The sequence below is a fragment of the Excalfactoria chinensis genome, chromosome 2, assembly GCF_039878825.1.
Source record: "Excalfactoria chinensis isolate bCotChi1 chromosome 2, bCotChi1.hap2, whole genome shotgun sequence".
NCBI classification, from domain to species: Eukaryota; Metazoa; Chordata; class Aves; order Galliformes; family Phasianidae; genus Excalfactoria; species Excalfactoria chinensis.
In genome coordinates this window covers 56,518,853-56,531,564 of record NC_092826.1, presented here as the reverse complement: position 1 = coordinate 56,531,564, position 12,712 = coordinate 56,518,853, and the positions used below count along the sequence as shown (strand labels likewise).

The 12,712-nt window shown below is 45.9% G+C and overlaps 1 protein-coding gene across 3 annotated transcripts in view; it reads right to left on the bottom strand.

Moving 5' to 3' along the window:
* The window catches only part of CARMIL1 (capping protein regulator and myosin 1 linker 1), a 172,123-nt gene extending 161,055 nt beyond the window's left edge, over positions 1-11,068 (bottom strand). For 2 of the 3 annotated variants that reach the window (XM_072329261.1, XM_072329263.1), the window contains exons 1-2: positions 10,560-10,776; positions 7,431-7,528 (exon numbers count right to left, since the gene is read on the bottom strand). In XM_072329261.1, coding sequence (XP_072185362.1) covers positions 7,431-7,528; positions 10,560-10,599 — 138 coding nt within the window. In that variant the 5' untranslated portion in view covers positions 10,600-10,776. Of the gene's footprint in view, positions 1-7,430; positions 7,529-10,559; positions 10,777-10,989 lie in introns of those variants that run through there. The other variant, XM_072329262.1, reaches the window with a different exon arrangement.
* Between the last annotated feature and the right edge of the window lie 1,644 nt (positions 11,069-12,712).

Sequence of the window (12,712 nt, the reverse complement as noted above, 5' to 3'; positions counted from 1 at the left end):
GTTTTAGAAATAGGGAGTGATTAGACAAGAACGAGGGCATGAATTGGCTTGGGGACTGCAGCAGCAATACAAAGCACATTTAGCAGCAATTACATTTAACAAATAATTTTACATACTGGGCCTGTAATTATCTTACACAGATTTAAATTACTTCTGCCAGGAGAAAAAAAAAAGCAAGCAGCAGAATAGTAGGTGATCCCAAGTAAATATTTTAATCATTAGCCAAATTGGACACGTTCCCAAATCCTCCATCACAGTAATGGCCAAAGAGAGGGGCTCTTGAGCAACAGACAGCATTTTTCACCATGCATGGCACTGGCTTTTCAATTAGCAGACCTTGTGGCCTTTTTCAAGCATCCCCCCCACATCACTTACAGTAAAGAGAGCCACATTTCAGAGGCAAGAAATCTTTTCTTTGAGTAAGTCTCTCCAGGCAGACAAAGCAAGCCATGAGGGGAAAAAACAACATAGACAAGAGTTTTGCATTTATACTGGTCCATCAAATACCACATATTCTGTTCCCTCCCTTCCCCCCAAGCCTTCTTACTTGAAAATACAGCCATCATTGGGTGAAGAGCGACTCAGACAAGAATTTGACCCTAATGCTCATTTTATATTTTTCATTTCAAGCTTTTGGAAATTATGTGTAATATTCGCTCCTCTGCCACTTTCATGCATAGATTTCAATGCAAATCCTCACTTAGGAAGGTTGCATATCATAAATTAGAGTGGCGGGGAGTCAGGCACTCTGGAAACAAAAGTACATTAGCAAACCACTTTGGTACATTATATATGCAGCAAAAGAAATAGAAAGAGTATGATGGTTTAAAGAAAATAGATTCTTTTATTGGGTTATGAAAAATTGATAGAAGGAAAGATCCTATGTGTCTGTCATTCATTCAGATCCACAGTGGAGTCCTTCTCCCTACCAGCCCTGTCTTCCTGAGAGCCGTGAAAAGAAAACCAGAAGCCACTAAGAGTGAGGCAGCGTTTACCTTTCCTCCTAGCAGAGCACAGATAAGGATGCACAGGTGAGTGCTAAGTACCTGAGGCAGAACAAAGGCAGCCTCTTTCCAGGCAATGGAAGCAGTCACCTTTTCTCACCTTTTCCTAGGTGCGCCAGTTATCCAAAGTTAAAGAAGCCAAGTGCAAGCAAGCTGATCTTCTGATGAAGTCATAACTCTACCCTCCAAAAGCACGTGCTACAGAGAACGTAAGAACGCACAATACTCTCAACATGCAAGAAATCTTCCATGCCTGAATCAAGTGTCAAAGACAGCATACAACTTGGGGCAGAGCTGCACTCAAAAGGACACAGAAGAGCCAGGGCTGTGGAAAATTTGCATTTTTGCTTGGGTAGCCAGAGAAAAAGGACTGTTTCGCTTTGGTCAAAGGCCAATTTAATTAGAGAGTAGATTACTGCTTACCCTTAAGGCAGACAAACCTGAGGGAAAGGAGCAGAATGCCCGAGCACTGCCTCACAGTTTATTCCTATTATTATGCTAAAAAGCTATACAAATGCATCGACACTGGTTTAAAACGCAAGACACATAGTTCTTCCCGCAGTACGTGTTTTCAGTGGGGGAGAGGTTAGAAATAAGGAAGGCGAAGAGAAGGAAAACTGGAAGTAGCAGTCATAATGAGAAACTGAAGAAGAAACTTCAGTTCCCAGCCCCAACAACCCACAGGGAAGGGTACCATTTCTCTCCACTTGGTTGATTCTAGATTCAGGGACATGATTTAGCAGAGAGTTATTAGAGTCAGGGTAGTATGGTTGGGTGGGGTAGGACTTGATGTTCTTTAAGGTCTTTTCCAACCTGAGTGATTCCATGATTCTATGACTAATAAATTAACTGCACACCAATACAACTGGATTCATAAGTTCTCTTTCCAGCAGCACTCTTATTATTTCAGTTTTCTGCAGCAATCAGCCACAGTTCAGTTGATTTAAGACTCATCTTATAAACTGATTAAAATATATTTTCACATCTCTCTTATTACTCTCTCTTGCTTTATTTACATTTCCTGACATGAGGGATGTACCAACACCTACCTCCTCTCATATTTATAAATACACACTTAAGATGTATGTCATAACACTCAGTGTTGTGGGCTCAGAAGAGGAAACACCATTATTCTACAAGAATGTCCATACTGAAGATCATATTCACACACCAGCTGTCATGATATAAAGCGCAAGATAGCACACACTTTATGTAAAGCCAACCTTGGACAACCCTGTGAGCTTCATGTCTCAGTGATTTAACAGAAGTGAATATTTTTTTTATGTTTGCACCTACTTGGATACAGAATTTCATCCCTATTCAGATTGAAAACTATAGACGGATCATGACAAAAGATGAGCAATGGGAAACAAGCGCCAAAGCTTTTAATCCAAAAATAGTTTTGGCTCTGCAAAACATTACTGCCTCCACTCCGAGACTGCTATCCTTATAGCTGAACAGGCACAGCAGCTCAGCTTTACTCAGCTGCTTCAGTAATTTCAGCCAGGTTCTTCGCACAGCCACATGGACAGCGCAAAGGAGGACCATAACTGATCCTTTAAAAGTAAATACATATATATATATATATTTATCATTATTATTTGTAATAAATTTTCACTCTTTAGCAGTGAGTCTTTACAGGTAGACTATGAAATCTCACACCATGTGCACACAATAAATACAAACCTATTTACAGGAGTAAAGTAGGAAATTCATTTTCAAAGTCTTTGGCAACATAGCCCCCTACCCCTCCTCCCCCCAGAAAAAAACATGACAAGGACATATGAATTACTCTCGGTAAATCCATGTTGTGCATACAGAGTATTTCAAGGAGAGCCACCTGCCAAAGCAACTGTCATGGTTCCAGAAGTAGCGCTGCAATATTTTAACAAGGAGAACGCAAATGACCTGAGGGCAGCAGCGTAACCGAGATTCCTCAACGGGATTTCCTAATAAAGTGCTCTCAGTTACTACATCACATCACACCCTCCTGACCTTAAGGTTAGGAAAACGTTAAAACAAAAACAAAATCACAACAGAGCAGCCGTACAGAGAATGTAGCTGTTTGCACTGAGTGTGAGATTCACTTGGAAAGCAAAACTAACCTAAAAGAAACCAGGCCATAATTATTCCCTTTTATTGTTAATAAGGCAGAATAAAAATAAGAGGCACTTTGGAATATTTGTCCATCATTAATCACTCCTAAAAACCGAAGTATTTTATAACAAGCTGATCAGACATACTATATTGCCTTACAGTTTGCACCTTTCAATGACTTGCTGATAGGAAGAAACTGCAATGGGAAGTATTCATCAAAACACTACAGATACCTTGGATTTTGAGGGAAAAAGAGTAGCACCATGAACACTGAAAGCAAGAAGCCCAGTTTCCTACTGGAAATGGTCTGCAGGTGGCAACCTGACAATCACAGAGGCCTCTGGGTTAAAAAGCAACACAATAAACAATTTTTTCTCCTGGACAGGGCACCATGAATGATTCCTTATGGTGCCAAAACAGAACCAACAGTGTTAAAATTACAACTCAGAACACTACACACATATCAGCTGTGGCTGAACTAGACCAGTCTTGCAACAGCACTCTCCTTGGGCAGGAAGAACACAGAGCTCAGAAGTGTGTGCCAGAGGCTCTGCTGGGGTTTGGCTTCCTGCACCTGTCCTGAAGTGGCACAGATAGGCTCCAGCTGCTGACAAAGGGCTGGCTAAAGCCTTGACCTGGAGCAGGACCTCACTGCTCCACAGCAGCACTTCAGCGCCAGCTTTCAGTTTTGGCTGGAATCTAGCCAATCTCCTGGCTGACCCCACTGACCTAACTCTTTGGTTTAGCCTTCATCTTCCCTAGCTCTATGGACCTGGTGGTGGGCACTGGTGCACAGCTATCCTTGGCCAACATCCATGGCACCATTCAGGTATGGTGGGAACCCTGCATGGCTGCCGCCCTTGCAACTTGTTCAAGGGCTCCACTATATCCAGTATTTCCAGGTTCTCCCTCAAGGCTGCTTGGCTCTACTACAGCAGTAGAAGGACAGATTGGGTAGGCTGTGGTTTCACCCTATTTGCTTGGGGACTCACCTGAGGCCCAGTGAGGCTGGCCATTGGTTTTTCAAATTGGTTATTGTTTTTTCAGGGCTGGACAGCAGTTTGAAGCCTCTATCTCTGTGGCCATATAACATGGCAGTTCAGAGTCAATCCAGAGTCTTGCCACATTTCATAGAATCATAGAATCACCACGGTTGGAAAAGATCTAAAAGATCATCCAGTCCAAACATTCACCTATTACTACTAGCTTCCACTAAACCATGTCCCTCAACACAACATCCAGTCTTTCCTTGAACACCCCCAGGGTTGGTGACTCCACCACGTCCCTGGGCAGTCCATTCCAGTGCCATTTGCTGGTTTATACCATTATGACTAATTGATAAAGCAAATAAGTGCAAACTGAGATTACTGAGGCATCAAGGCAGCCATGCAGAGTGAGAAATATATCTTGTATCAAAACTCCCAAGTCATAATTTCCAAACTCTGGCACCAAAGTCTGAGATCCTAAAGCTTCTAAAGCTATTTTAAGGCAGGCATGGACTTTATCCACCAATTTCACCATCTTAACAGTCTTCATCTTAAGCAGCACTCTTTTCATCTTAATTAAGAGGTATTTGCTAGAGCATACTGCCTTGACTGAAGTGAATGATTATATCCATATTCTAGTATTTTATATCTTGAATACACCGTGAACAACAGGGCAAGAGGTCAAGTGTTTTTACAGCTACACGCAAAGCACAGCCTTTTAAAAATAATCTCCTTTTCTTGAAGTGTCACTGGTGTTGCTGGATTTACTTAGGAAGGATAAGAGATCATTCAGCCTCTGCGATCAACCTCCTCTAACGCCTTGAGTGCATACCACCACAGTGCTGGTGTTAGCTACACCAAGTGCAACAGGGTTTTCTACTTGTTAAGCGCTGAATCCATTGCATGCTGGTTAATTTGCTTCTGAACACTTAACTACTAATAAAATTGAAATCTAAATCTCAAAACAATTAATTGCTACACATGAACTCAAGAGGCCTTGCTCAGAAGAGCATAAGCATCTCAAAACTAAGCTCTCAGGAGTCAAGAAGCACTGGCATAAAGGTTGCCCACGTAGTCATGTTTGAGCCCTCTGATGCACGCACTTAAGGATATAGACTTTACGTACTGAATTGCTTTTGCCACCAGCACTTCATTCAGCTTGACACACTCACTCAAGGCATGGCCACTCAGTACTCACTTTTATTCTCATTGGACAACGTGCAGCTATATGTATTTTTTGCCAAATACCATTAAATCCTAGCTTGAAGTGCAAGAATTCTTTTTGTTGTGTGGTTTTCTGTGGTGGCTGTCACAAAGCACCTGCATGTTTCTGAAGCAAGGTTGTTTATTTTCAGAATCCTTCGAGGAGAGGAAGGTTTATCTCCTCTGTCACAGAGAAGAAATTAGAGTATCTAGACACAGAAATGCCAAAGTCTCCACTAATTGAAGACACTCAAGGTGTAACTGTTAGCACTTCTTCAGATCACCCTGCATCTCAGAGAACACTCTGTCCTAAAAAGAAACCACAGTCTCCGTTGGCTTCAGCCACTGCAGAAGGCACCCAGCACTTCTGCAAAGAAAACTACATAAAGTAAAGGTACACATACATAACACACACAGGTAAAGAAATGTCATTAAAAATAATAATAATAATAATAAAGACAGTGGTTTGTACTGCCTCACACAGGGACTCCATAGCAGAAGAAAATGAAATCCAGTCCCAGCAGTCAACAGTCAATTTTGCTAACCACAAAAGCATTCTCTCCTTTCCTGCAATACAAGTCCTCTGCATGGTTGCATCAATGAATAAGTGTTTCTACCACACAACACCCTCTTTCATATCCTTGAAAGGCTTACCCTGTACAAGGAAGGCAGCATGCAAGCACACGAGAGCTACTCTCAAGAAAGCTGAGAACCCCTTAAAGAGGTTCCTTCCCTTTCAGTACCTTTCCAGCCATAAAAGATTAAAGTCTCCCACCTGAGAGCTTAGGAGATTACAGGGGAAAAAATGATCTGAGTCATCACATTTAGGCATTTCACCACTGAATAGCACAAACCTCAGATGCTACACTGAGAATTCAACGCTTGACATTCTTTCAGTCCCATTAGGTCAGAACAGTACTACAGTACTTCCACAACATATTTCACTATTGATATTAATAATGATTCTGTGCAAGTCAAGAAGTCAATCAAACGTTACTGCTTCATGGAAACTGTCAGCCTTCCCTGTAAACGTGGCTTTCAAGTAAATAGAGATGATCAACAAACATTCACATCCTCAACTATTTCCGGTACAGAAACAAACTTAACTCAGGAGCTATAAATAATATGGGTAGATACTAAGCAGAAAATATTTCAGATTCCTTTAGTAGCTACTCTCACTGAAAGACAGATGGTTATCAACAGTCTTGCTGCCCAGGAATAAGAAATTCATACTGCATGAAGATAGTTTAGAACTGATTAATCATGTTGTTTTCTTGTTAAAAGCCACGGACTATCCACATGGAGCAAGTATCTAAAATCTCTAATGAAGTCCTGGTGATGAAACATGCAGTAGCATTTTTCTCCATAAAAAGCAACACATATTAAAACATCTTGCAAAGTATCACAGCAGTATTGTAGCTATTTGCATTTGTTATTCTCCTGACAGCGTGGTATCAGAAGAAATGAAGTCCTATCTCCTTTTGCATATCCAAGTATTTGAGACAGTATGCACGCAAACCAGCTCATTACTGCAGCTTTCTTCTTATCAAAAGAGGACAGCAAAACTATTCTTGACGAAACAGGAAAGCACACTTAAGCGAGATTAATTTGACACTTTCCCCCACTACAGTTTTAGGAATGACAATGGAGGATCCCACACAGTAAGCATTTCTTTTAAAATGCAGATAGTGACTTAATACTAAGAAGTATAAATAGCCATTTGAGTTCTAGAAGCACAACAACTTTATAGTTGCTCTTCATTGCAAAACAACTTCAAGAGAGCCTCGCGAGATTAGTAATACTACAGACTTCTTTTCCCATTTCTCATCCACTCAAAACTCTTACTGATGTAAACAAGAAACCTCACCAGCAAAGGCAGCAGATTATTTTAGAACAGGTTTTAGTAACACTTAATCTTCACATAAATCCACAAGGCCATGCCCTAACTATGAAGAATAAACCAGTGATAAACATGCACACTGCACACCAACTTGCTACGCAAACCAGTAAAAAAAAAGAAGTGACATTGTACATCTAAGGGTACACAAAAAATTCAAGGGATCTTTCAAGAGAAATACTAATGCCTTCTGGAAAGATGCTGCATTTTCCTCCACAAGTTGAATCCATCTGTCATACTCACCAATATTTTGTTATCCACTTTGTCTCCCTTGGTTTCCAGCTTTACTTTCTTCTTGACCGAGATTTTGATTTTCCTCCCAATAACATCCCTGATGCTTTCTGAAAGAAAATACATTAATTAAATGCTTTCTGTGTCAACATAAGAAGGAAAGTGATTTCATAGTCACGTTCTCAGGAAGACCCATGGCTATGTTTCTTGCACTTGTGCCTGTGCAACAGTCAGTGCTAACCACCACCTAACACAACTTTTATCAAGTACATCATCCACACAGTAATTTACATTTGTTACGGTAGGATTCGATATTTCATATGCTGGTATTCTAAACATTATTTTGTATTTCTTTCCAGCTCTACACATCAAAAGCATTCCCAAGACAAGCCCTAGCATTGCATAGCTCTGCTTAGGGAAAATACAGCAAATTCCTCACTTGCTATTATTTGTACCTGAAAAGCTTGCTGAAGCCAATTAACTTCTTGTATTACAGAAATACTATCCTTTATTGTTACTATCAGGGCGCTAAGTGGTCAGAGGATGGAAAACCAAGCGTTGGCACATTTTATGCATTGCACATTCAAGATCCAACTCCCAGCCACCAACATCTGACAGCTACGCAGCGGGTGCTGTGCAAGGCAGCCCTGGTCTCAGCCCAACTCCTAATGACACCACAGCCACCTCACGGTGCCAACAAAGTCACATTAGCTGCCGTAAGTGTTCACATGCATGGGCATACACACACAGAGACTGTCTGTGCCAAGTGAACCAGCCTTTCCCCTAAAGACTTTAACCCTGGTCTGAAGGGAACTTACACACATGGAATCATGTCAGAAAGCTTATACAATGACTAACACTGATGTAAGTAGCAGATAAACAGAGGAGTGTGTCAGGAAGAGCCAACTTGGCACCTTCCATACGTTTTGCTCCCTAGCACCTTCATACAAGGCATGAGAAAGAAATCTTTTAAACACATTAACCTATTTGCCGCAGGAAAAAAAGCCCTCAAAGGCAACTCTCCACCCTCCCCAGGTGCACACACTTCACCTTCGCACAGGCTAAAGTTAAAAGGCTAAAATAGAAGATTGCAGGCTCTTCGTAGGGCTTTTAACCACAGCGCTCTAGCTTTCCTGCACTATTTCCTTCTGATAACCTGACTGCATTCATCCAAACATCAAGTCTAGGAGCCCTGCCTGTAGGGCAGAAGGGCACACAGGTCACAAATAAGCCTGTTCAGTGTGACTCTGCCAGAAGGAGGGGGGGGTTTTCTGCCAAAACAGGACATTTACCCCAGGAATTTTAATTTTCCTATCAGGAAACAAGAGCTCCTCAGTAGCAGCCAGCCCAGGAAGGCAGCCCATGGCAGACTGCCAGCATTCTTAGGCTTGGCAGGGAGTCGGGCAGCCAGCTTCCCAGGCAGTCAGGTAACAGGACCAGGGGAAAGTCCAACCCCATCCTCCCTCCTGACAGCGGGAGCTGCGTTCTGAGACTTCCTCTTGCCTGGGTTTGTGGTTATTTCAAGTGGCATTGGGGAGAGAAAGGGCCTGGGGCTTAGCCAGGCAACACGGCATCAGGCTGTACCTGTTTAAAAGGGCTGTAGAAGTGTCTACGAGAAGATTTAAGTTCCACAGGTATTTTCCCATGTGTCTGCAAACTATTCAGTACGCGTTGGTGGTAGGTGAGAGTTGCAAAGAGATTTGTCAGATCGGGTGCTAGAGATACGAAGTTAAGGCTCTCAATTTCAAGCGCTCACTCATTTTCTACACCAGTGACTACCTTCAGACACCAGCACCACACAGGAGCAGATCTGGGCAAGCCAGTGTGAACAGGTGGATTCTTTTAAAATTCTTTTCTTTTTTTTAAAGACTATGACCAACATGACCTGACAAAGGTCACACAGGAAGTGAGTAACAACAAAAGCAGCAGCTCAGACAGTCCTTCCCCCCCTCTCCATGCACGCAATCACTAAGGCTTAAGATCCATCCTTCTGTCCCGCTCTCAAAGCAGAGTTATTCCCCAAAGACTATTTATAAAGTTGCCTGTTAACATGTGGACATCAAGCTTGCCACACAACCAGCTCCACACACCCCCACAGAATGCAGACAACATGGTGGGTGAGCACAGGGCACCAGGATCAGGGTGAAGGGGCATTTTATATCACTGCTCGAGGCCATCAGAGGATGGAACGTGTTACAGTGCTCAAGGATGCTCAGATTTGCTTTTCCCTGTAACACACACTGCACCCGGCCTGTGGTGCACAGGGGTATCTGGAACAGATGCACAAATACTACCATATCACAACTGCAACTTTCCAGGCGGATTTTCACCAAGCTTTTGTCAGCGTTACATCTGTATCCCAGCAAAAGCACTCCCTGGCTGCAGCAATGGATGTCAAAGCAACAGTGTCAATGAAGGAGGAAATGCTTATATAAACTGTATTCGAGGCAACACACACCTTGTTGCCTGACAGATTTGTTTCCATCTGCCTTTATGGCAGTTATTCACTGAAGTTATTCACTCCCCCACAGGTGAGACCTCAACTTGCACTTCAAGAGGCAAGCCTATTTCCAAACCCAAAGGACACCCGAACAGGGTGACATCAGGTCCTGAAGCAGCAGACCCGTTATCCCCGTATGACACCGGTTGCCAACGATCCATGTGCTGAGAGCTCCCAGCAGCGATGACAGCATTTCCAGGAGGTCTCCATCAGCAGCTACCATTGCTTCAGCGTGCACCGCGGAGCACGGGAGGGCTGTTTGCGTGCGGCCATGAAACTTTAATTACAAATAGCCTCTCGTATGTGCACACACGCAGGATATAAAAAATGAGTTTTGAACTAGCCAATGCCCAGAGGGAATTAAACAAGACACGTAAAGCCTCCATAGCGTCGTAAAGAGCTTCTGCAAGGCTCCGGGACCTGATGACAGCGCGGCTCCCCCCGGCTGAGAGCCCCCCAAGCGTGTCGCTGCCCCCCGGGTCCCCCGCCCCGCCCGCGGGGACCCTCGGAGGGCCGCAGCCCGGCCTCCCCGCAGCCCCCCCGGCCCCCACCAACCGCCCGCGGCGCGGCCTCGCAGCCCCCGTGCAGCCCAGCCGCCCCCGGCTCTCCCCTCAGTCCCGCCGCCGGGCCCCGGCCCTTACCGATGAGCTCGCGGGGGAGCTCGGCGCTCTCCTCGGCCATGCTGGCGCTGCCCGGCGGGGCTGTTCAGCGGCGCGCCGTCCCTCCGCAGAACCAGGCGAGCATGAAATCCGCGGGGCGGGGGAGGAGGGCCGGCCCTGCGCCTGTGTGTGTGCGCGCCGACGGAGGGAAGGGGGCAATTCACCGCCCGCTCCCTCCGCGCCGCACGACTGCCCCGGCGGCCGGGAGGGGCATTTCCAGGGGAAGAATCGCCCGCGGCCGGCCCCGAGGCGGGAGGGAGGGCGGGAGAGCGGGTGGCCCCCGCCCCGAGGCTCCCTCCTTCCCCCCTCGCGGTCCCTCCGCGCCGCCCGCCTCCCCCCCCCCCACCCCGGCCCCAGCGGCGGAGGAGCGGGCAGCAGGGCCGGAGCCCTCACCCCGGCCCGCCTCGCTCACCTCGCGAGAGCCGCCCGCCCGCGCCCACCGGGAGCATCGCCCTCACGGAGCCATGGCGCCCGCCCCCGCCAGGGCAGCGCGATCCGGGCCGGCCCCTCCTTCCCCCCAGCCCCAGCGCTGCGGAGGGCACGGCGGCCACGGGAGCCATCTGCCGGCGGCCGGCGGTCCCGGCCGATCCCACCCTCCCCAGGGTCCGGGCCGCCCCCAAGACCCCGTTTTGATATTGATTTCCCCCTCCCGATTTTAAGCCGAGGGGTGTCCGGCTGAGCGGGAGAGGGGGGTGCTCTCTGCAGTGTCCCTGCGGCGTTTGTGTTGTTCTGCGGCCCTCACGGGCTTTGCCTCCCTGGAATTCCCCCTTGTAGTGCGTTCCTTTTAAAAAACCACTAATGTAGGGCGGGGAGCGGCTGCCATCGAGTGAGTCCTGGTCACCCGGCTCCCTTCAAGCTCCGCGAGGACAACCTTTGATCCAGAACTCGTCCGCCCCTTCCGCACTCCGCCGCTGCGTCTCCATAGGGACAGCAGCCGCCGTAGCACCTGCTCCGAGCCAGTGCCCTTGTTACAGGTGGCTTGGCACCCCCGATGCGAACGGAAAGGCGAATTCCTGAGCTTAGATCACACTGAAGGAAGGCAGAAGTATGTCTCCTTTCCCAGGGCCATAGAAATATCCACCAATCGCAGCGCTCTGCTTGTTGCGCTTGGCGTAGCAGCCACATTATAGAAACACGGCACGTGGGCTGCCTAATTGCACCTATAAAATGAGGAGACGAGGATGCTTACTGGAGGAGAGGGAGAGGTAAGACAGCCTCGGAAATGTTCTGGCTGCAGTGCACAGTTTCAGTGAGGATGGCTTCCACTGCAGCAGGACCAACCCCGGTCATCCTGCTGCATCCTGAGGGGTGGATGGCTGCACCAGCCTAACCTTTCAGCACTCCACAAGCAGATCTGGAAGATCAAAGTCATTAATGCCTGGTTAAGGCACCTGAAATGAGTTCAGTGAGAGCAACAGGAGAAATGTGAGAAAAAGACTCTTTTCCTAGTGAAGTGCCATACTGCTACATTGTGTTTCTCTGAGGTTGCACATGTCCTGGTCTTCAAATACGGGCATGATTACTACAGAAATGGCCACAATTCTGTCTTCCCACTTTGCTGTTTAACTAGACGAAGCAAATAGTGTTATCTTATATAAAGAAATATATATATATATATACGTATATATATGTGTATATATGTGTATATATATATAAAATAAAGAAGCTGTGTACTTTTGACATATTTCACTGCCAATTAATATTTATCTGGATACAGACAGAGAATATTCTGTATTCATATTCTATTGACGGTCCTCTGTCCACATCCCTTTCTCTTTGCAGAATACTTTGCTGACCTCCTCCTGCTGACCACTCGTTCCTGCAGCTCAGGTTGCCCAGAGAGGTGACGGATGCTCCATCCCTGAAGACACTCGAGATCAGGACAGGGCTCTAAGCAACCTGGTGTAGCTGTAGGTGTCGCTGTTCACTGCAGGGGAGCTGGTCTGGATGAACTTTAAAGATCCCTTCCAGCTCAAAAGATTCAATGGTTCTATAAAACTGCATTCATGCAATTACTTCTTGTATTTGACTGAAACTTCCAGAAAGGTATGTTCTCTTCCACTGTTGGAAGAGAAATGTGTATTTTTGGTCCTAAGGCTGCTCACAAACAAAGCACGAGCAGTTTCCATGCCTCA